This window comes from Odocoileus virginianus, chromosome 8, assembly GCF_023699985.2.
Source record: "Odocoileus virginianus isolate 20LAN1187 ecotype Illinois chromosome 8, Ovbor_1.2, whole genome shotgun sequence".
NCBI lineage: Eukaryota > Metazoa > Chordata > Mammalia > Artiodactyla > Cervidae > Odocoileus > Odocoileus virginianus.
This window is the reverse complement of record NC_069681.1, coordinates 57,016,974-57,038,319: the sequence shown is the minus strand read 5'-3', so window position 1 is coordinate 57,038,319 and position 21,346 is coordinate 57,016,974. Positions and strand designations below refer to the sequence as shown.

General features: G+C 37.7%; 1 protein-coding gene across 9 annotated transcripts in view; it reads right to left on the bottom strand.

The window, feature by feature from the left end:
• TBC1D4 (TBC1 domain family member 4) overlaps nucleotides 1-21,346 on the bottom strand; it is a 244,429-nt gene that overhangs the window by 21,936 nt on the left and 201,147 nt on the right. For 7 of the 9 annotated variants that reach the window (XM_070471565.1, XM_070471564.1, XM_070471569.1 and 4 more), the window contains 5 exons: nucleotides 15,295-15,452; nucleotides 12,990-13,199; nucleotides 9,313-9,471; nucleotides 5,176-5,334; nucleotides 2,132-2,376 (listed from right to left, as the gene is read on the bottom strand). In XM_070471565.1, the coding sequence (XP_070327666.1) occupies nucleotides 2,132-2,376; nucleotides 5,176-5,334; nucleotides 9,313-9,471; nucleotides 12,990-13,199; nucleotides 15,295-15,452 (931 nt within the window). Of the gene's footprint in view, nucleotides 1-2,131; nucleotides 2,377-5,175; nucleotides 5,335-9,312; nucleotides 9,472-12,989; nucleotides 13,200-15,238; nucleotides 15,273-15,294; nucleotides 15,453-21,346 lie in introns of those variants that run through there. The other 2 variants (XM_070471567.1, XM_070471568.1) reach the window with 2 other exon arrangements.

Below are 21,346 nucleotides of genomic sequence, written 5' to 3'. Positions count from 1 at the left end.
TGAGATGGCTGGCTGGCATCACCGACTCAATGGACACGAGTTTGAGTAAACCCCAGGAGTTGGTGATGGACAGGAAGGCCTGGCTTGCTGCGATTCATGGGGTCGCAAAGAGTCGGACACGACTGAGCGACTGAACTGAACTGACCCTGAAATCAGGATTTCTGTACAGCCTTCATAAGAACTCACAGGTGAAACCCAACATTGAGAGCAAAGCCCTATCTCCCTGCCAAAAATTCTATCTTGAAGAAGTATTAATAATAAAAAATGGAGCACTCCCTCTCCACTCATTCACTCAAGAAAATGCCACTTACTATAACATTCACAAAGTGAAAATAAAGTCCCGTTTTGCCCAAGGATTGGTAAGATTGAAATACTACATGTAAAAACTGATCACTGGGAACCAGGAAAATGTATAATTTAAAAGCACTTTAATTTGCATTTCTCTGATACACTCCAGTCAGGATGGCTGCTATCCAAAAGTCTACAAGCAATAAATGCTGGAGAGGGTGTGGAGAAAAGGGAACCGTCTTACACTGTTGGTGGGAATGCAAACTAGTACAGCCACTATGGAAAACAGTGTGGAGATTTCTTTAAAAACTGGAAATAGAACTGCCATATGACCCAGCAATCCCACTTCTGGGCATACACACCGAGGAAACCAGATCTGAAAGAGACACGTGCACCCCAATGTTCATCACAGCACTGTTTATCACAGCCAGGACATGGAAGCAACCTAGATGCCCATCAGCAGATGAATGGATGAGGAAGCTGTGGTACATATACACCATGGAATATTACTCAGCCATTAAAAAGAATTCATTTGAATCAGTTCTAATGAGATGGATGAAACTGGAGCCCATTATACAGAGTGAAGTAAGCCAGAAAGATAAAGAACATTACAGCATACTAACACATATATATGGAATTTAGAAAGATGGTAACGATAACCCTATATGCAAAACAGAAAAAGAGACTCAGATGTATAGAACAGACTTTTGGACTCTGTGGGAGAAGGCAAGGGTGGGATGTTTCGAAAGAACAGCATGTATATTATCTATAGTGAAACAGATCACCAGCCCAGGTTGGGTGCATGAGACAAGTGCTTGGGCCTGGTGCACTGGGAAGACCCAGAGGGATCGGGTGGAGAGGGAGGTGGGAGGGGGGATCGGGAGGGGGAATACAAGTAAAACCATGGCTGATTCTTGTCAATGTATGACAAGAACCACTGTAATATTGTAAAGTAATTAGCCTCCAACTAAAAAAAAAAAAAAAGCACTTTAAAATATTTTAGTTCTTATCTAAAGTATAATATTATGACGAACTCGGCATCATGTCTACCTCATTTCACGGGAGGACAACACTGACATATTTTCCTCTTTAAAGTATTCCTTTACATTTTTATGTCTGAAAGCTTTAAATTCAAGGTAGTGGTTGTTTAAGATACCGTATCTACAGTGAAATTTTGAACTTTTTGTTTGAAAACAGCACACTAAGGAAAGTGAAGTTTAAACTGGAGAGGAGAAATACATAAACAGAATGCTTGAAATGTAACAATGGCAGTGAACACACTACCTAACTGAAAAATCTTAATGTTCTTCTTCAGAACAGAAGAAAAGCAGACTGAGAAAACACCACTGGATACTGAACACCTTTTCCTCTATAAAGGCCTGTCTACTATTAAGTTAAGGTGGGGGGGAGACAGAAAGTTTGAGAAGAAACACGATATAGATATCTACCATTGATGCACTCAAAAGAATAAGACATTATAAGTTAAGATTTTTAAATAAAAGATCTATGATTGTTTTCAACTGATAAGGTGAGGGAAAGTGAGTAAAGATGATACTTTCTCCAGGCAACCAGTAGATTTAGGAAATAGGGACTTGAGGACACACTCGAATGGCTTATTTATCTGCTTCAGAAACTGTGGGAAAGTTACTCTGCATCTGGATGTCAGACACTTACAGGTTTAGCAAAATCGCAAATCCCACACTAAAACCATGAACTAAGACACGCCTCTTCATTTATCCACGTTCTGAGACAATGGGCCCGAATTTCTTTAAATCTTCACTGTAAATGAGAAGAGGGCTCCGCTGAGATTTTTACCCGCTTCTTGTGAAGAACCACCACTCACCTGCAGCGACATCATGTCAGGTCGGTACTGCTTGCGGAAGCCCAGATCATACATGAGGAACTTCAGCATCTCAAAGGCTTGCTCTTCACTCATGTGCAGAAGCAAGACTCCAGCCACAAAGCTGATCCCCTGACAGTAACCCACTTCTTTGTCCAGTAATGAGTAGGCTTTCAAGAGATTAAAGAGTGACAGCTGCCCTGCCCCAAGCTGTGCTGAAAAGTAAGGATGAGTAGGAAATGTTCTCCCTGCAGAAGAAAAAAGAAAAATATTTTTGAGATGCCCTGATGCTTTGGAGTCCAGAGTGAAACTGCAATTAAGCAATTTCAAGGAATAAATCAACGCTCTTTTCCAATACTGAATACCGCCTGGAGTACTTACCCCTCTAACTGAGTCTTTCTCCCTCTAGAGAGTCCCAAGTCCTGCCTGCCAGACCATCACCCCATCTCCATGTATATGATAGAGGAGCAAAAACTGATGCTATTAAGCACTTATTTTTAGGGGGGAAAAAAGTTCATAAACAAATCAAAGACATTCAGGAAAGATCTCAGGGAATAGAATATAAAACTTATTCTGATTGTAAATCAAGGCTAATTCTAAATTCATATAGAAACCACCCACTGACTGAAACCAAACCAGTCAATCCTAAAGGAAATCAATCCTGAATATCCACTGAAAGGACTGAAGCTGAAGCTCCAGTACTTTAGTCAGCTGATGCAAAGAGCTGACTTATTGGAAAAGACCCTGATGCTGGGAAAGACTGAAGGCAAAAGGAGAAGGGGAAGATTGGGGATGAGATGATTTGATAGCATCCCCGACTTAATGGACATGAATTTGAGCAAAGTCCGGGAGATACAGGAAGACAAAGGAGTCTGGTGTGCCACAGTCCACGGGGTCACAAAGAGTTGAACACAATTTATCGATGAACTACAACTGAAATCAGAATTCTACAGATGGTATCATATAATTAAAGAAGAAATCTTAGTAGTCCATAGCAGATTCCTTCCTGCTTTTCTTATGTTATGACAGATGAGGGACTTTTTCGGGTTGTTTTCTTTTACAATCAGTCTATCATTCAGGAAATACCCCAGCTTTTGTTTGTTTGTTTGTTTTTCAAGTATTCTTGACTTTTTGTTTCTTAAACTACCTCCATGCATGAGTCAGACACGACTGAGTGATTGAACTGAACTGAACTGAACCATGAGCCATGCAGACCTCTTTTCTTTTCAGTATAATCCAAAAGGCCAAGGATAGTGAAGGGCCAAGCTGATTTAAAATAAATTCCCCTCTAAAATTCAGTTCTGTGTACAAAATTACCAAAGAGACACTTCAGCAAGCAAGTTAGTCCTGGATCACTAAAAAGTTGGTACTAACCACTGAAACAAACCCATCTTCACCCCTAAAGCTGTATACAGTGGTTTGGGACTTTCCTTGTGTCATGAAAATGAAGGGAGTGTTAGCTTCCTTGTGCAATGATTACTCATGACGGTTAGAACTTGTAAGTAGGCCAGATTTTTTAATGTTTTCCACCAGATTTGCTTAAGAGTGATTTGCCCACACACACCCCCGAGAAATGATAAGATTATTTCTGCAGAGCAAATAAAGGGGAAGACATGAGAAAATAACAAGAACATGCTGAGGAAACACAGATGACTATGAGCAAAGTCAAATAAGCAATTTTTAAAATTATCATCTTACTTTTTCACTTAAAATGCTTGCTACAGAAAACTATAAATATGTTGTCCATCCAAGACATTAATTCTGGTTCCATTTTTTTCTGACCAGGCTTTTTTTTCCCCTGTAACATGATCTCATCATCTCCTTATCTTTTAGGATATCTTGACTAGCTCTAAATTTGACATCTCAATTTCTAGACTCATTATCCATTTCCGGTCACAGAACCACACATCTGCGGGGATTCACAGTGATTGATTGGTTCATTGTCCTCATTTAAGAGAGAGTATTGAAACTCAGAAGCAAAGTAATTTGCCTAAAACAACTGTTCAGTGGTAGCAACAGGACAAAACCCGAAGTATCCAGTTTCTCAGTAAAATTCTCCTTTTCAATTCTACTGGGCTCCAAAAATTTTAACTTAATTGGCCTTTTCCCAACAGAAGTTGTTTGTCATCCAACCAAGCAGAGCTCAGTTTTGCCCTGTAATTTTTATATAACCTGAAATGAAGTGACCTCTCAATGTAAAGTAATTCCTTGTTTTCCCATATGGGCTGAAATAACATATCCGGCCACCTTAAATAAATCAACTTTTAGGGATATATATAAGATAATTCAAATGTCAATGTCAATTTAATTCAGTAAGTTACATATTTTTAAATAATAGAATATAACATTAACTTACAGAAAAATTAGAGACAACATAATTTTTTAAATTATTACACCATTTTTACTTTCCATAAGTTATTTGAAACTCAGCTTTTAAAAGGGTTTCTTTATAATGCTGCCACTGGAAAGTCACATAACAGTAGGGACAGCTGTTATGAAATAATTGTTATGAAATTATGAAATAATAATTCTTATTTCATCCTCCAAAGATGTATTCATGATTTTCCACGACCTAACCACATACTGTATTGCTTTCTAAAGCCTTATTCAAAAGCTTGTTTTCAGCAATATGTCCAGGAATACGTAGCAGGCTTTGTTAAATTTTCTGGTGCCCCTTTAAACCTGCTCTAGCTTATTTCAAGACCAGTGCTGACTGAAATAATAATTGTCTATCCCAAAGAAAAATCAGTTGCTCAAAAAACAAGAACGGAGAGCACCTGAGAACATGACCTCATAACGATTCAAATACAAGATGACTCTTTCCAGAGTACAAGTCTGAGGACAAAGACTTCACTCCACATGCAGGCGTTTAGGGTGTCTTCAACCAGACGTAAGGCCGATATGCCCTCAGGAAAGGACAAAGTCAGCAGCTCTGCAGACCAATAGATCATCTTTATCATCACCAAAAACCAAATTAAAAAAAAAAAAACTCAGCAAAAGGACCTATTGTTTACTTTCATAAATTAGAGTCAATACGGCAGACATACCTAAATCCACGAGGATAGCATGCTGCTGAGCCGTGAGCTGTTTTAAAAGCTCTTTATAGGATATGTCGGGAGGTTGTTGTTTATTAGGCAATCTGTGTCTCAGACGATATTGCAAAGCTAGGAACTGCCAGATTTCTCCCCGTCGACTTTTGGGAACACCTGCAATCAAAGAGATAAGAAAGCAAGGCCTTGAAGACTGGAATGAAGCTGCTAAATCACAACTGATTAACTATAATGCTTCAAATAGGCAGCCATGCAACTACACACAGACAGCCACACATACACGTGTCCTGCCACGCTACAACCACACAGTATGCAAGCATATTTTGACAAGTTTAATCCTCTAGCCGCTGCCTTACTAAAAAAAAAAAAAAAAAAAAAAACCTTCAAATAATGAGGAAAATAATGGCAATATTAACAAGAACACCAGCCACTACTGATTGAGAACCTAATACAACATGTATTGAGGTCGTGCTTTTGAGCATTACAATTACAGAAACTGCACCTCAACTATTCACAGGTGCTCAGAAAATAACTTAAAGAGACAGGTAGTTACTACTATCTATACTTTACAGAGGAGAAGGCACTGGCACCCCACTCCAGTACTCTTGCCTGGAAAGTCCCATGGACGGAGGAGCCTGGTAGGCTGCAGTCCATGGGGTCCCTAAGAGTCAGACACGACTGAGCGACTTCACTTTCACTTTTCACTTTCATGCACTGGAGAAGGAAATGGCAACCCACTCCAGTGTTCTTGCCTGGAGAATCCCAGGGACGGGGGAGCCTGGTGGGCTGCCGTCTTTGGAGTCGCACAGAGTCAGACACGACTGAAGCGACTTAGCAGCAGCAGCAACAAATGCTAATATTCATACTCTGATTTCTAAATATCTGTCATTAAAAAGTAACTTTGTAAAAGAGAATTAAATAGCATTTTTACGGTCCACAAAAAAATGAAATAAAAATGGTAAATGCAATACAAAGGGAGTGCTCCAGAACGTCACTCAGCCTTTGAGAAGAAAGGAGCTAGGCTATATAATGCTTCATTCATGTATAATGAAATACTAACTCCAGTGTGCTTGAAAACCAAAAACAAGCAATTCAAAGTATGTTAAAACTGTTTTTTATGCTGAAGGGACATGAAGTAAAGCACTGGGAGGGACATAATTCAATTCTCTGCAGGAAAGGTAATTTTATTTCGCTGCTTTCAGTCCAAAAAGACTAGATATGGGATCGGTTCCTGAGTCCCAGCTGGGTAGAGGAAGGTTTAATGACACTAATATTTTTGGGATGCAATGTCACAGTCTGCAGAAATGAAAGTATTCTTGTCCAAAAACTACACCTCAGGCTCCTGAACATGTATGCCTTGAAACTACTATTTTTAGTTCCATTACCTCCCATTCCCTGCCATATTAAGTATACACTAAGTATTCACATCCTCAAGAAGCTTATTTTCAGACCTCCAGTTTCTTGTTTCTATTGTTACCTTTATGGAATTCCAAGCTCCTCCAGTTGATCGCCTAGTATATCTCTATTTGTCTTTTACGGATGAGCCTGAATGTCATTCTTCTGCAGAAACTCTCCCTAACATCTCTAGGAGTAAGACTCCCTTCTCACATACTATGTGACTCAGACTATAACATTAGCATACTGGATTAGAGGTAGTGTTATACTGTATGTCTGTCTAGTTTCCTCACTTAGACAGTGAACTCCCCGAGAATAATCAGCATATGTTCATCTCTGAATGATGAAATTCAAGAATATACCTTGCTACTGATACATTTGTTGAATGAATGAATGATCTTACATAAGAAGTCATTTTTAGAGGGTAACTTTCATTAGCCCATTAAAAGGGTCACTGTTAAGGAGAGGGCTGTTATGCTAACCATCCAATAACAATTTAAAAAAGGTAATTCACTTCATTTATTTATTTTTGGCTGTGTTGGGTCTTCACTGCGGCATGCAGGCTTTCTCTAGCTGCAGCAAGAAAGCAGTTGTTTTCTCTTTGTTGCAATGTGTCCACTGCTAATTGTGGCTGCTACTCTTTCTGCAGAGCATTAGCTCTATAGCGTGGGCTCGGTAGTTGTGGTGGGTGGGCTTAGTTGCCCCACACACTGTAAAATCTTCCCAGAGTAGGGGACAGATCCGTGCCCCTGCACAGGCAGGCATTCTTAACCACTGGACCAGCAGAGAAGTCTGGTCATTCACCTTAATTAAAGATTTATTGAGCATCTAACATATAGCAGAGCATAGAGTATGGCCTTGAAGAAACCTCATCGAGAGATGAATAAATCCATTCTCAGGAAAATTAGTCTCACTCTTTCATTCATTCGTTTAGTAAATAACATGTAAGATGCTGTCTTAGGTGCTAGGAGTGTGGGGGGTGGTGAGAAAACATTTAACAGATAAACACATCGATACAAAATTATAAACTATGATAAGCACAATTAAAGGGAAAAATCATGAGAAAGAATAACAAAGCAAAACTAATTTATTTGGGGTTTGGGGGGAGGGAACTGTGAGGAAATGGTATTTAAACTGAGAGCTGAGGGAGAACAGGATTGTCCAGGCTGGGAGTGTAGGCAGCAATCACTTTGGCAAGAAGAAATGTATGGAGGCCCTGAGAGGAGCAGAGAAAGGGGGCACAAAGGAGGAGTGAGAAGATGTGATGGAAAGAAAGGGGAGCTGGGAAATAGGGAGAAGGTAGACAGGACAGAAGAGGGAGGGAAGGGAAGCTGGAGCATCTAATCAAGAAAGAGCCGGTGAGATTTCCCTGGTGGTCCAGTGTTAAGAATCCACCTGCCAATGCAGGAGACCTGGGTTGGATCCCGGGTCCAGGAAGACCCCACCTGCTGAGAGGTAACTCAGTCCATGTGCCACAACTACTGATGCCCAGTACCCTAGAGCCCACGCCCTGCAACGGGAAGCCAGAACAATAAGCCCATGCACTACAGTTAGAGAATAGTCCCTGCTCACCACAACTAGAGAAAGCCTGTGCGCAGCAATGAAGACCCAGAGCAACCAAAAATAAATAAATAAAAATTATTTTTTAAAAAGACTAGGGGTTAATATGAAAAGCAAAAACTTAAAGCTTTTTAAAAATATAGAATATATTTATTTTAAAAAAAAAAGAAAGAGAGAAATGGCCTGTGCCATACTGGGATGCAGATTAGTTAGCATCTTCGGAGCACAGGCTACAATGTAAGGAAAGGTAGAAAATGAGATGAGAAATGAAAGAAGGAGAGATCAAGGAGAGCTTTGGGCACAGTGCTAAGAAGTTTCAACTCTGTTTTACACATTTGATTAGCCACTACTTTGTCTCCCAAGCAATGCATTCAGTGGAAATCTTTGGGATTTCCATATCTTCAAGGAAAAAGAACATGTACCAGGTTTATAAACACAGCATCTTACAAAATTAATCTTAATTTTAACTTAATTATGCAACAGTTTCACATTATCATAGGCTTTTAAGATTCATGATCAAGTTACACTGGGATCTTTATTTTATACCCAGCAGGTCATAGAGATTCTCATTTTAATATATTGAATCTGAGTCACAGAAACTGCAAGTAAGCAATTTACAAGTTAATTTTAAATTTAAGATGTTTAAATGTCATTTTATATGACAAAGCTACAGTGTAATATAAGGCTGAATAAAAGCAATATTTCAAAAATAAATAAAAGAAAAAATAGATGGTAGGACAACTGATTGCTAGCTAATAATATAGATTTGTATAAACACATACATGTAGGTGAACATATATATAAACAAATACTTCTGAGCAAATAATGGGAACGAGTCAAGTTTATAAGTTCAAGGTATTTTTATAGATATGATCAAAGCTTTGTACTAATGTATATGCTCTTTCCTCAGTAAATGATAACTCTTGAGTTGAAAATAGCTGACTGAAGAGGCAGGAAACTGTAGAAAATGTGCCTGCTATCTCCTCAGGGATAGGACTGCCATTAGCACCACGTTCCTACCAACATAGTCACTAACTACAGGAGGAAACAAACTACTTTCCTTTTTTTTTTACAGGCAAAGACAAAGAGAAAATTGTGCTTAAGCTGGACGAGTCAAAACAATCTCTGAAACTTTTCAAAAAAAGAAAAAAAAAAGATGATTAAGATGATCCAGAATACCTTCTTTAAGAGAAGTATGAATATCTTCCATATCGCATCTGATTTTAGCTCTGCAATTTAACAACTTCTTATCCCAGATTGTTACGACCTCCTTCTGACATGCACCAACTTCTTCATAATCCAGTTTAACTTTTCTGGACTGCAGTTCATCTCTGCTTGCTAAGAAAGAAAGAGTTTGCATTAAGACTAATACGTTTTAAAACTCAGAATTTGTAATGTTTTATTGCCTTTGTAAAACCTCAGCATATGACTTTTAGGAATCAACCACTAACATTTTCTCAAAATGAAAATTTTTGTAAAAAGTGGAAGATACTTGAAAAGTTCTCAAATTTTGAGTCATTTCCTATATTAAAAAAAAAAAGAAAAATGAATAAATTCTAAGGAGGTTTTACTCTATATGTTATAGATGACAAGTATCCTAAACATAAAAAACAAGCCATGTTTTCCAGGCTAGAAATTTCAAATATTTGACAAATGTGATAGATAACTACAAAAGTGACAGTTTGCATCACTGTTACTACCATTAAAATGTTAATATTTTATATCCTATATCTATGAGAAAATAACACCTCATGCTAACCTTGATTTGAGAAATATCTGATCATGATAGCCTGATACATTTCTATAACTATTTCCAGAGTTACCCACACTGTCTTTAACCACATTGACACTAGGTTACATATTCCTGTGTCCATTTTTAATAATCTTTAAGAGGAAAGTCCATTTTACTGAAGTTAACATTTGCATTTTTCAAAATACAAAATTTCCTCTGACTTGATTGTCTAAAATCTAAGCCCAGAGGTCATTAAAAGAAATGGTTATAAAAGCGACCAGTATCTACACATCAGCTTTATCTTGAAGAATTGATGCCAAAAGGGGAGAAAGGTGAAAAAACATGGAAGCATATTTCTTCTCTCTCATTAGGACCACATGGAACAGAAGCTCTAAATGTAATCTGTAATCACTGAAGCTCCATGGCTCAGCCATCTTACCTCCTGCAACACAAATCTCTGTCAGGCATCCAAAGTCCTCGACAGCACGAAAACAATAGCAGAATCAGTATTACTCTTTACTCAGTGTTCGAAGCCATTTCAAAAGAATTAAACCATCTTATAATAGACTACTATTCTGGCAGGGCAGCAAAAATTTCTACTTAAAAGTCCACACATAATCAAAAGATAAATCAAACTACCAAAAATTCCTCCTAGATACCACTAGATGGCTTTCTAGCATAGTTTAATTTTGCTTTTCAATATCTGCCGAAGAACTGATGCTTTCGAACTCTGATGCTGAAGAAGACTCTTTAGATTCCCTTGGACAGCAAGGAGATCAAACCAGTCAATCCTAAAGGAAATCAACCCTGAACATTCATTGGAAGCACTGATGCTAAAGCTGAAGTTCCAATATTTTGGCCACCTGATGCGAACAGCCGACTCACTGGAAAAGACCCTGATGCTGGGAAAGATTGAAGGCAGAAGGAGAAGAGGGCAACAGAGGATAGGATGGTTGGATGGTATCACCAACTCAATGGACATGAACTTGGGCAAATTCTGGGAGACAGTGAGGGACAGGGAAGCCTGGGGTACTGCAAAAAGTTGGACATGACTTGGCGACTGAATGGCAACAATTTGTTTTATATTTCTCTAGGATCATCATAGAGAAGCTAATAATTAACATAATCCTACATATAAGTTTACTAATTATATTTTTCATAATGGATGAAGCATAATATTTCCTCAGATTTTTTTTTCTCCAACCTTCTCTGGATCATTATTCATTTAAAATAATAATCACCATCATCTACACCCTGAGGATAAAGTGCTAAGTAAGAACAGTTAATATCTGCCTTGGTTAACCAGGCAAGAACAAAGAACTGTGAAAAAATGCTTATCCATTGACTAGCATTTGTAATGTGTTAAGCTATTTATTTTTGTCTTTGTTACTTAAGTACAGAGATAAAAACAGAACTGACAAAGGTTTCTGATCATATATTCTAAATGTCACCTCTTCTCTTATTCTGTCAATTTATACAGCCATATATAATACACAGAATATGCAGTCATTTATAGTAAAATATTCCACTTCTTTATATTAACATATATATTTGAGAAATACTATATGATGTACTTGGAAAAAGCCTAAAAACTGTGGTAAATAAACTGGAATTTTCATACTTGTTCGCCAGTATAACACAGTTTGACCTTAGGTTAATTTTCTTAGTGTCCCCAAGCTAGTCACTAACTCAGCTGCAGAATGAAGAGGGGAGCTAAATAATCTCTAAGACCATTTCCAGTTCAAACAGTCTATGATTCTAAAATTAGCCATTAATATTTAATATAATACTCTACGGCACATACTCCTGTTAATGAAATCCAATTTCATGCTTTAAATGTTTTAAGAAAGTGACAACCATCTTTTTCCAACCTCTTCCTCTGTTTATGAGTTAGTTCAAGATATAATCAACTACAAAAAATATGAATTCAATTCCTTTCAAAATCTATGGACGCTTGAGTGAGTATATCATTTATCACATCAAACTTTTAAAATCTATGTTAATAACAATTAATTGCTTTTTTAATTTTGAAAGAAAAGGTTTGTTTCCTACAGATATTTAAAAGTCTTACAAACTTTTCATTCTGCTAAGAATATAGTGTTAAGCAAAAATAAATTGTGCCCTAGCAAACTAAAAAGTAAAAAAATTAGTTGAACAATAGATATAGTAAGAGGAATCTTTAGATGGTGAATACAGAAATGTGAATACCTGTCTATACTAAAAGCTTTATTGAAAGACAACATAGTAAAAGCAAGTCAGAGAAAAACCTAGATATTTTCCAATAATCTTAAAAGTCAAAGGCCCACATAAGCTAAACCATTCATTTTATAAATGTGAAAAAAAGACCCTTTATATTAAGTGATTTGCTCAAGATAAGGGCTTTAATACCTTTTTCAGATTTTGCTACTGTCTACACACCTCTCTGTGTGTGATTCTATCAGCACTGGGGTAAATGACATCATTATTTCAGAGTCTGGAAAACACATTCTAAAGCATTTAGTATTCATAAATTTAATAGTCAAGCACTATGAAGAGCACAATAGCTGTCATAAACTGTCCAATTAAAATTTTAATGACTTCAATATGATTTTTAAATAGAAAATGTATAAAACAGTAATAAAACATAGCACTTTTGATTTGTTAATAGGTAATTAGTTGAACTGGATACAATATAATTTATTTGAAATAGGAATAGTTCTCATATTATGAATAACATTGGCCTGAAGTTTGAAAATCATATTTGAAGAGAACATACTTTTTCATGTATGTTCTTTCATGTATGTTTTCATGTATGTTTTTAACACACCAAGAAGTTAAACTTTCAGTCATATTAAAGCCACTGACTTCATATTATATACATTCTATTACCTTCTATTATTCTATCACCCAAATATACTCAAAAGACATCTGATGTTTTAAATCTGTCAAAGAGAAATACACATTTCTTAGGCTAACCTTTCCTCGGTCATAACCACTTCATGAACTAGAAACAATTTTCATCAGTAGCTATTCTAGTAAAAGTGTGTATACAGTTGGAGAATGACTGTGGGGTTGAGTGTTAACAAACTACACCTTTAAATTGCAGCATCATATCATGCCCTCTAGCCCCGTTTGAATAGCTAACCTTCAAGTTTCTGGTTTTCTTTTTCCATTCGAAGCAACAGGATCTGCTGATGTATGGCCTTTCTCCACAAACACCTCAGTTCCTCCGACTTGTTTCTCTCGTCGCCCTGTTCTGGGTCCTCCTCATCAGACATGAATATCATCAGCGGCTCCTCCTCCATGGTTGGAGCAAGAGGGGACAGAGGCAGCAGCTCGCTCCTGTCCAGGCCATCTGCAGAGAAGAAAACAGTGAGAGGCATTCCGGAGTCGTAACCCAGACCACACAAGTTCTCCCTGGACTTGACGCTCTCTCCTCCTGCGTTCCACCTTTAAATCTGTACACAAAGCTGCCCTCCCGGCAAACTGTCAGTTTCTGGAACTAATGATTTGAGTCATTTCACTAGACTGAATTCCCCTTTCAGATTTCCCTCTCTGGTGAAATGAAAGCATGTATGATGTCACTACTTCTTCTTTCTGCACAAAATGACCTATAAGATAGGTGCTCCAAAATGACCTGGCCTTTCCCCAGGGTTCAACACTTCCATAATTGACAACATCTACGTATATTCTCTGAGTGTGCAAAACAAAACAAAAAATAACTGAGTGACTCTGGGCACAGGCCTGGCTCAGAACTCGGCTCACTCCTGAAACGAGGGACTCAGTCGTGTCCAACCCTTTGCAACCTGTAGCCCTCCAGGCTCCGCTGTCCATGAGATTTTCCAGGCAAGAATACTGGAGTGGGTTGCTATTCCCTTCTCCAGGGGATCTTCCTGACTCAGGGGCTGAACCCATGTCTCCTGCATTGGCAGGTGGATTCTTATCACTGAGCCACTCAGGAAGCCTCTGCAACACTATTACCCAATTTCCGGAGTTCATTCTCACCCTCCATTCCAGGCCATCTTTTGCACTGTTGCCAATTTATTTTCCTATTAACAAGCATGATTCTGTGTCTTAAAACATTTCAATGGTTGCATATGTCCCAAAGTCCAAACTCCTGGGAATAGCACATTGATCGCTTCAGACTTTGGCCTCAATCTTTCCAACCTCTTGTCTCCATCCTCCATCTTCTGCTCTCATGATGCTGATTTCCTCATGACTTCCTGACCCACAAAGTCCTCTGCAACGACTCCAGAGCTTTTCTGGTCCCTCTTTTCCAAAGATGCTTCTCCCAGGAACTTTTATTGAAAAACATTCTCTGACCACCCCAGCAGAGTTAATTTTTCCTCCTGAAATGTTATTTTCTTGGGTTGTTTTCTTTATTAATTGACCTCTTCCCTACTCTTATTATTTATTTCCTTAATTATTTTTTAGAAATCTTACTGTATGAATTCAAAACTTAGTACATTTGAATTTTGCTTTCTTGGTTTTAGAACTGCCCTCTAAATACCACTCAATTTTGACACATAGGGTTCCAATCATATTTTCTTCCTTCTAGTTTCTAGGAAAACAATTTTCAGTTTCTAAACACATGAAATTTTTTAGTTATCCTCCCAATTCTTCCTCTTCTTTTCCTCCTTTCCTTCCTTTCTTCCTTCTGCAGTGTGATCAGAGAATATAGTATGAATAATCAAGATTATCTGGAATTCATTTTAAAATCTTTACAGCCAAGTACATAAATAATTTTTACAACTATTCCATGTGTGCTGGAAATGAACAAATTTTCTCTATAGATGACAAGGTTCTATTCAAATATCAGATCAAGCTTGTTCAATTGTGTTTCTCAAATATTATCTATATTTAATTTCTCTAGATTTAAGAGAGGAGTATGTTAAAACCGCCCATGAAAGTTATTCATTTCTCTCTCAAACTCTCTTTAGTATTATTTTAGTGTTCTCATCATTGGTACATCTTTCTGTTCCTTGTTACACTTACTTTGCCCCCTTGTATATTTTGATTTAACTTCTTATAGGTCTAATATGGAAAGAGAGCCGCAGGGGCTCTCTGCTGGCTGATGTCTGCCGAGCATACCTACATCCACTTCCTTATCGTTCTATGTGACTTTGTTTTACGTGACTCGTAAAACAATGCTGCTTTTCCAAAAATAAAAAGATCTCCGACTTCTTTTCTATCACTACACTAGTTCCCTCTGCATGATGAAGTAGGCCCCCAGACAGGTTTTGGAAATTCCTTCCTTCCTTCCTTCCTTCATTCATTCGACAGCATTCACTATGTCTAACAAGTTCTAATGATACCTGACTATCTCGATATCCACTATCTGGGATGCAAAAAAGAGACGTTACTTCTCTAGTGTAATCAGTTAATTCTCCGTACAAAAAGCACCGCCGTCCATTCCCAAGTAGTGAGGGGTAAGGGGCTGGCGAACGAACCCTGCTGCATCGCGGAGGGAGATTTGCTCATGGGCGAGGCAACCCTGAGGAAGATGCGCTGCCGCCAGGAAACTCGGCGAGGAGTCACAGGGGTTCCCCCGGTGTTTAGGGACTCGTTGCTGCAGGTGGACGAGGTCCTTTTTCTCCCCTCTCCATCGCTGTGGAAAGCACAGAAATAGACAACTTGCAAAGGAAACTGCGTGACGTGATCTTTCCTAACAAAACGGTAGCACAAGCCATTCACAAGATCTACCAGGAGCAAGCACAAGCCACAGGCAACATGGAGCGATGCATCGCGAGGCACACGGCTCACCAGGCCCCGACATCCCGGGACGGGTGCATTCAGGCACAGCCCACCTATCAGAAGCTCACCTGTTTCTACTCTTTCCGCAGGAGCCAACCACTCCAAGTTCTATCCTGAGCAAGAGAAGCGCTTACACAGAGGGGCAAAGGCTGCTTGACTAATGACCTCAACACTTGATAAAAGAATTTTAATTACTAGTATATTTTAAACATTGTAAATACTTTATTAAAAGATCATAAAGAGCTTTTCTTATAGCTTTTATAGAATGGACTGATAAGATAGCTTCTAGTTGCCTGTAACTGTTACAATCCATCTAGAAAGTGTTAACCACCAATAGTTGGATCATGATAGAAAGTAACCTGAACAAAGACAGGACAGTCAACCTTGGGATTACTGTTAAGTGATATATTAAAGAAAAAAGTGTGGCCAAATCAACTGGATAGGTTGCATTTTAAAATACTAAACAGATTTCTTTAGAGCCGGACTTCTTAGAGACCTTCTTAGGAGAAGGAAATGGCAACCCACTCCAGTACTCTTGCCTAGAAAATTCCATGGATGGAGGAGCCTGGCGGGCTGCAGTCCACCAGTCGCAAAGTCAGACACGACTGAGCAACTTCACTTCACTTCTTAGAGACCATAATATGCAGGCATGCCCTGTGACTCTCCAAAGGCAAACAGTATACAGAAATTCCCTAACTTGCTTAAATTATTTGACCCTAGAATCACCTTCCTTAACTTTCTTGAGGGGGGCGAGGTGAGGCAGGCAGTTGGGGATGTCACATCTTTCTACTTTAATGCTTTGTAATATGAACATACAGTAATGCTGGTCTGCTCTAAGAAGTTCATTTTCTAGAAAAGAGTACTCTGAATTCTGCTGGGGCTATCTGCAGGAAAAGGTCATTTTTTTTAAAAGGTCATTATGACTCAAACTTAAATTTTGAGACCAATTATGTTAGCAGCTGAAACACCATGCAATAACTGTTGCCACTCATGGTGGTGGGAATATTTTGCTTTTTTACATTTTAAAGTCTCCGAGCTTCCTGAAAATGAACAATATTTGCATGTGGTGATCCCTGCAAGTGAAGGTGTGAGATTTCTGACGAAACCAAGCAGTGTTAGTAGTTAGGGCAGAAATAAAACTCAGCTAGAAAAGCCATCACCTCACTCACATACTCAGAAGAACAAACTCCCTAAGTCTGAGACAATCAGAATTCAGAAGAGCCAGTCAGCCTTGTCTGTCGTATTTGTATTTACTTTGCATATCCATACTCACAGTTATCAGGTCATTCAGTTGTTCCTAATCTTGATCTATCTTTCTAGATTAGGTAAATTAAGGTTAGGAAAAAGACATACTTTTGAGCTAGCTCACAGACAGCAAGTGGCACACTGTACCACGATACTTCAGGAGGTAGCTGATGCACATCCCAGTAGAGTCAAGCCCATTTTGTTACGTATCCTGGATAATGTCATAACCTTAATATGTTTCCACAATTCACCACTCTCTGTAATACTGACTGAATATGTCCACCTTTACTTCCCCTTTGGAAAGCCTTAATTCAATATTTTCCTTTTGGGAACTATAATTCATTCTATATATAATAGCTATATCCTAAGAAACACTCTTAATGTACCCTGTATCTTCATTTGTATAACCCTATTTGTATAACGGTTTGGCAATTGTATGCTAAATGCCCAACTCAAGGATGTATTTCTAGCTCCTAGTATAGCAACTGGTAATTAATGGTAAGCACTCAGTAAAAGGGGTTTCCCTGGTGGCTCAGTGGTAAAGACCCGACTGCCAATGCAAGAGACGCAGGTTCAATTTCTGGGGCAGGAAGACTCCCTGGAGAAGGAAATGGCAATCCACTCCTGTATTCTTGCCTGGTAAATTTCATGGACGGAGGAGCCTGGCGTGCTACAGTCCATGAGGTCACAAAGAATTGGACACGACTTAGCAACTGAACAACAAACTCAACAAATATCTGTGGAATACACTGATATTGCTGTTGTTGTTCAGTAGCTCAGCAGTCTCCAACTCTTTGCGACCCCATGGACTGGACTTCACTATCTCCCGGAGTTTAATCAAACTCATGTTCATTGAATCAGTGATGCCATCCAACCATCTCATCTTATGTCGTCCCCTTCTCCTCCTGCCCTCAATCTTTCCCAGCATCAGGGTCTTTTCCAGTGAGTCAGCTCTTCACATCAGGTGGCCAGATTATTGGAAATTGATACTGTAAAACCATAAAAACATGAACTCAGAAGGTTAAGTAAAATGGACAAAAAATATTGGCTTGGCTTGTCAGGAATAAATTCCTTGACAGCTCAGGAATAAATAAAAGATCTACCTTCTTAAAACCTTTTGTTGATAGTCATGATTTTCAAGTTTTTCTGGCAAAAAGTTCTAATAGCTTCATTTCCCAAAAGCACAGACTAAGGTGTCATTGTTAGTAGGTACTAACAATGACAATACATAATAAACAACATAAGGCATCTTTTTTTTCCAGATAGTAACACATTGACATAAGAGTATCCAATTTATAAGTTAATCCTAGGAAGCTAAGTGACTTATGTAAAAGCAACAATTTCAATGCCTCACAGGGTAAGTTTTCAATAAATAGTAGTTTCTTTTAACTCTTAGTATATCTAACAACAAAATTACAATAAACCAAAGCAAAGGGATTCTGAAACTTTTGTATTTTAATGCTGGAATTAAAAAGATCTTTTCAAATTCAGTGTTAATAACATAGCAAGTGTCTGGGTAGTACTAAAAGTACAATTGAGAAGAACCCATGTCATTTTCATTATTGCCTATAAAATATACAATTTTGGGGGAATAGGTTATAAAACTGGTGCATAAGGTACCCTTATATCAGCTCGCTGTTACAAATTTTAAAATTTCATAACATCTAAAACTTAAAATTCTGGAATGCAAACAAACTGCCAAAAAGACACATTTTCCTCATTTGTCTGGAATTTAATAAGCCAAAAATTAACCGTCAAAATATAAGATAATGTTATATGAAAAGGAAGAACTTACATAACAGACCATTGACCCTTTATCATGTGCTAGAAAACGACATCCTGATAAAGCAGTTTGGTGGCCGAGATAAGGCAAAAATTGCCGTGCTTCATCTACTAAGAAAAACGTGTATCCAGAAGTCCAGGTCCAGAAAAGGGTTTCAACAGGCAGTGTGTTTGTGCAATTTCTGGCAGTTTACTTTTTGATTCAGACTTAATCAGCAACCTAACCTTCCTAAGGCAGTAATTTTAAGAATCAAAACCGTGTGCATCAAAGTTCTTAATCTCCCTATGGTTGATTCTTGTTGATGTATGACAGAAAACCACAAAATTCTGTAAAGCAATTATCCTTCAATTAAAAAATGTAAAACAATTATGAAACTCATAGAAGAAAATATATGAGTAAATCGTCAAGATTTTGAGTTAGATTAAAGCTCCTTAAATATGTCACCAAAACCACAGGTGAAAAGAAAATTTTTTTTTTTTTTAATTTTTTTCTCACTCTGGAAACTTCACTGGGCTGAGGGGGTAAGTTTTTGTTTGAAGTTTTTAATTTTTGTTTGTTTTTTGCTACAATATTAGTTTTCACTTCAATTTCTCCTTTAAGTAATCCTAGGCAATGTCCACCTTTGGAGTAAAATTAAAAACAAAACAACATGTGGTATTTTTTTTATAGTAATAATAAAGCTAACACAAATAGACATACCATGTGCCAGGCACTGTTCAAGACATTTCATAAGTATGAACTCATTTGAACCTCACAGCAACTTTATGGAGTAGATGGTATTACAATTCCTATTTTTAGTGAGAAAACTGAGGCAGAAAGAAGCTAAGTCATTTGCCCACAGTCTCAGGGATATAGTGGGGGAGTCAGGATTCAAACCCAGGCAATCCAAAATCCAGACACTTAGGCTCTGTAGTTTACTATGTCAAGGTAAATACCCTTTGCATTAGTTCAGACAAAGCCCTATTGGTTCATAAAAATAAAGCTGCCAGGACTCCCAGGGTCCCCTGTATTTCTAGGGTAAAAAATAAGTCTGTAATTAGCATTAAGTCTTTAGGTCAGTACTTCTCTTTCCTTTTTTTAAATGGAATAATGTCATTTTACATTATTATAGAGCATTATATTATGTGTTCATTTATGTAAATGTCTCACTTCATTTTCTTTTGAAACCATTGGATTTCAAAATGTAAACACTTTTTTATTTTTAAATAGGAGGATCAAATAGAAACACATTAATATGTATACCAACATATATTGGAGAAGGAAATGGCAACCTACTCCAGTATTTTTGCCTGAGAAATCCCACAGACAGAGGATCCCGGCAGGTCCATGGGGTCACAAAAGAGAAGGACACAACTAATCCACTAAACAATAACAACAAAAAGAAAACCATTTAACAGAAATCTGAAAAGGCTTTCTCTTTGTAAATGCCTCAAGAAAGGCTGACGTGGAATAACACAGTGTTGCAATTTGAGAGTTTTTCCCACAAGGCCCATAGTACCATTTAATTCATAATTACTTTAGGTGGACTAACAGCTTATGTAAACCCTGGTTTCAACTGGGTACCCATCTATCATCCTATGGAATATCTTCACTAATTAAATAAAACTGAGAATGAGCTAATTGAGTGGAAATCAATTAAGCTGAATCAAATGAGATAGATTCATCAATGTGTAAAACAAAAAAAGAACAAGAACAAAGAATTTTATTTCCTAAACTATATACTGAATGAAAAAAAATTTTTGAATTAAGTTCTTTGCATTGGAATTTAAAATATCTCTGGAGAGCTCATTTGCTTACTTACATTCTTATAACTTAATGTTATATAAATTATATCAAGCAAGATATTAAACATTTCTGGGGTTCAGTCTAATCATATATAAAATAATAGGTAAGATGACCACTAAGGTAAAACACAGACCTAGCTCCATGCCTATAGTAGAACCTTCTAGAAGAACACAGAAAATCTTAACATTTCTGTTGGGCTTTTGGAAGTAGATAAGAAATATTACTGAAATGGTCTTACATGCAACCGTTAAAAAATGTAGATCAATTAAAAGTCTCAGTCACTTTTTATCTTATCAATGTGGTCCCAAATAATTTTTTCTCTTTGAACATCTCATGCTAGCCCAATCTTTCATACTGGATTTTAACTCCCATTAGAAAGAAATCTAAATGTCAGTGACCCCAACAGGAAGATAGGAATGTCTGTTTTCCACTGGGCTTGTGATATGAGCAAAGCATATAAACTAGGAAAGAATAATCATTTTCAGTTAAGCCATTCAGCAGTGATTCTGGACATTCACCACAAAAAGCATGTGTGTCAGGAGGAAGAAATGTCATCACAGATGTGGTCAGACTTCCATAAGAAGGAAGTAGGTGTTTTCCTGCGTCCAGCCCAGTGGGAGGTCTGGAAGGCCACAGCAGTGTCTCAAAGTAACCCATGTGCCAGCAAGTAAGATGAACAGAAACAGACTAAGAATATTTTTCAGTGAAAACCAGATTTGATTTTATGAGTAAGTTTCTTTTAGGATTCTTATTTTTGCATCTACTTGGGATTTGAAATAAACTCCTTAAATGTACATATGTACCTCCAAATTAATTTACTTCCATTAGTTCCAAATTTGAATTAATCTCTGCTGAAGGCCACAGCACAGTCCTAAGGAAATGTCAATGTGGAACAGAGTAGAAACAGGACTTGTTTACAATCAATCTTTTATATG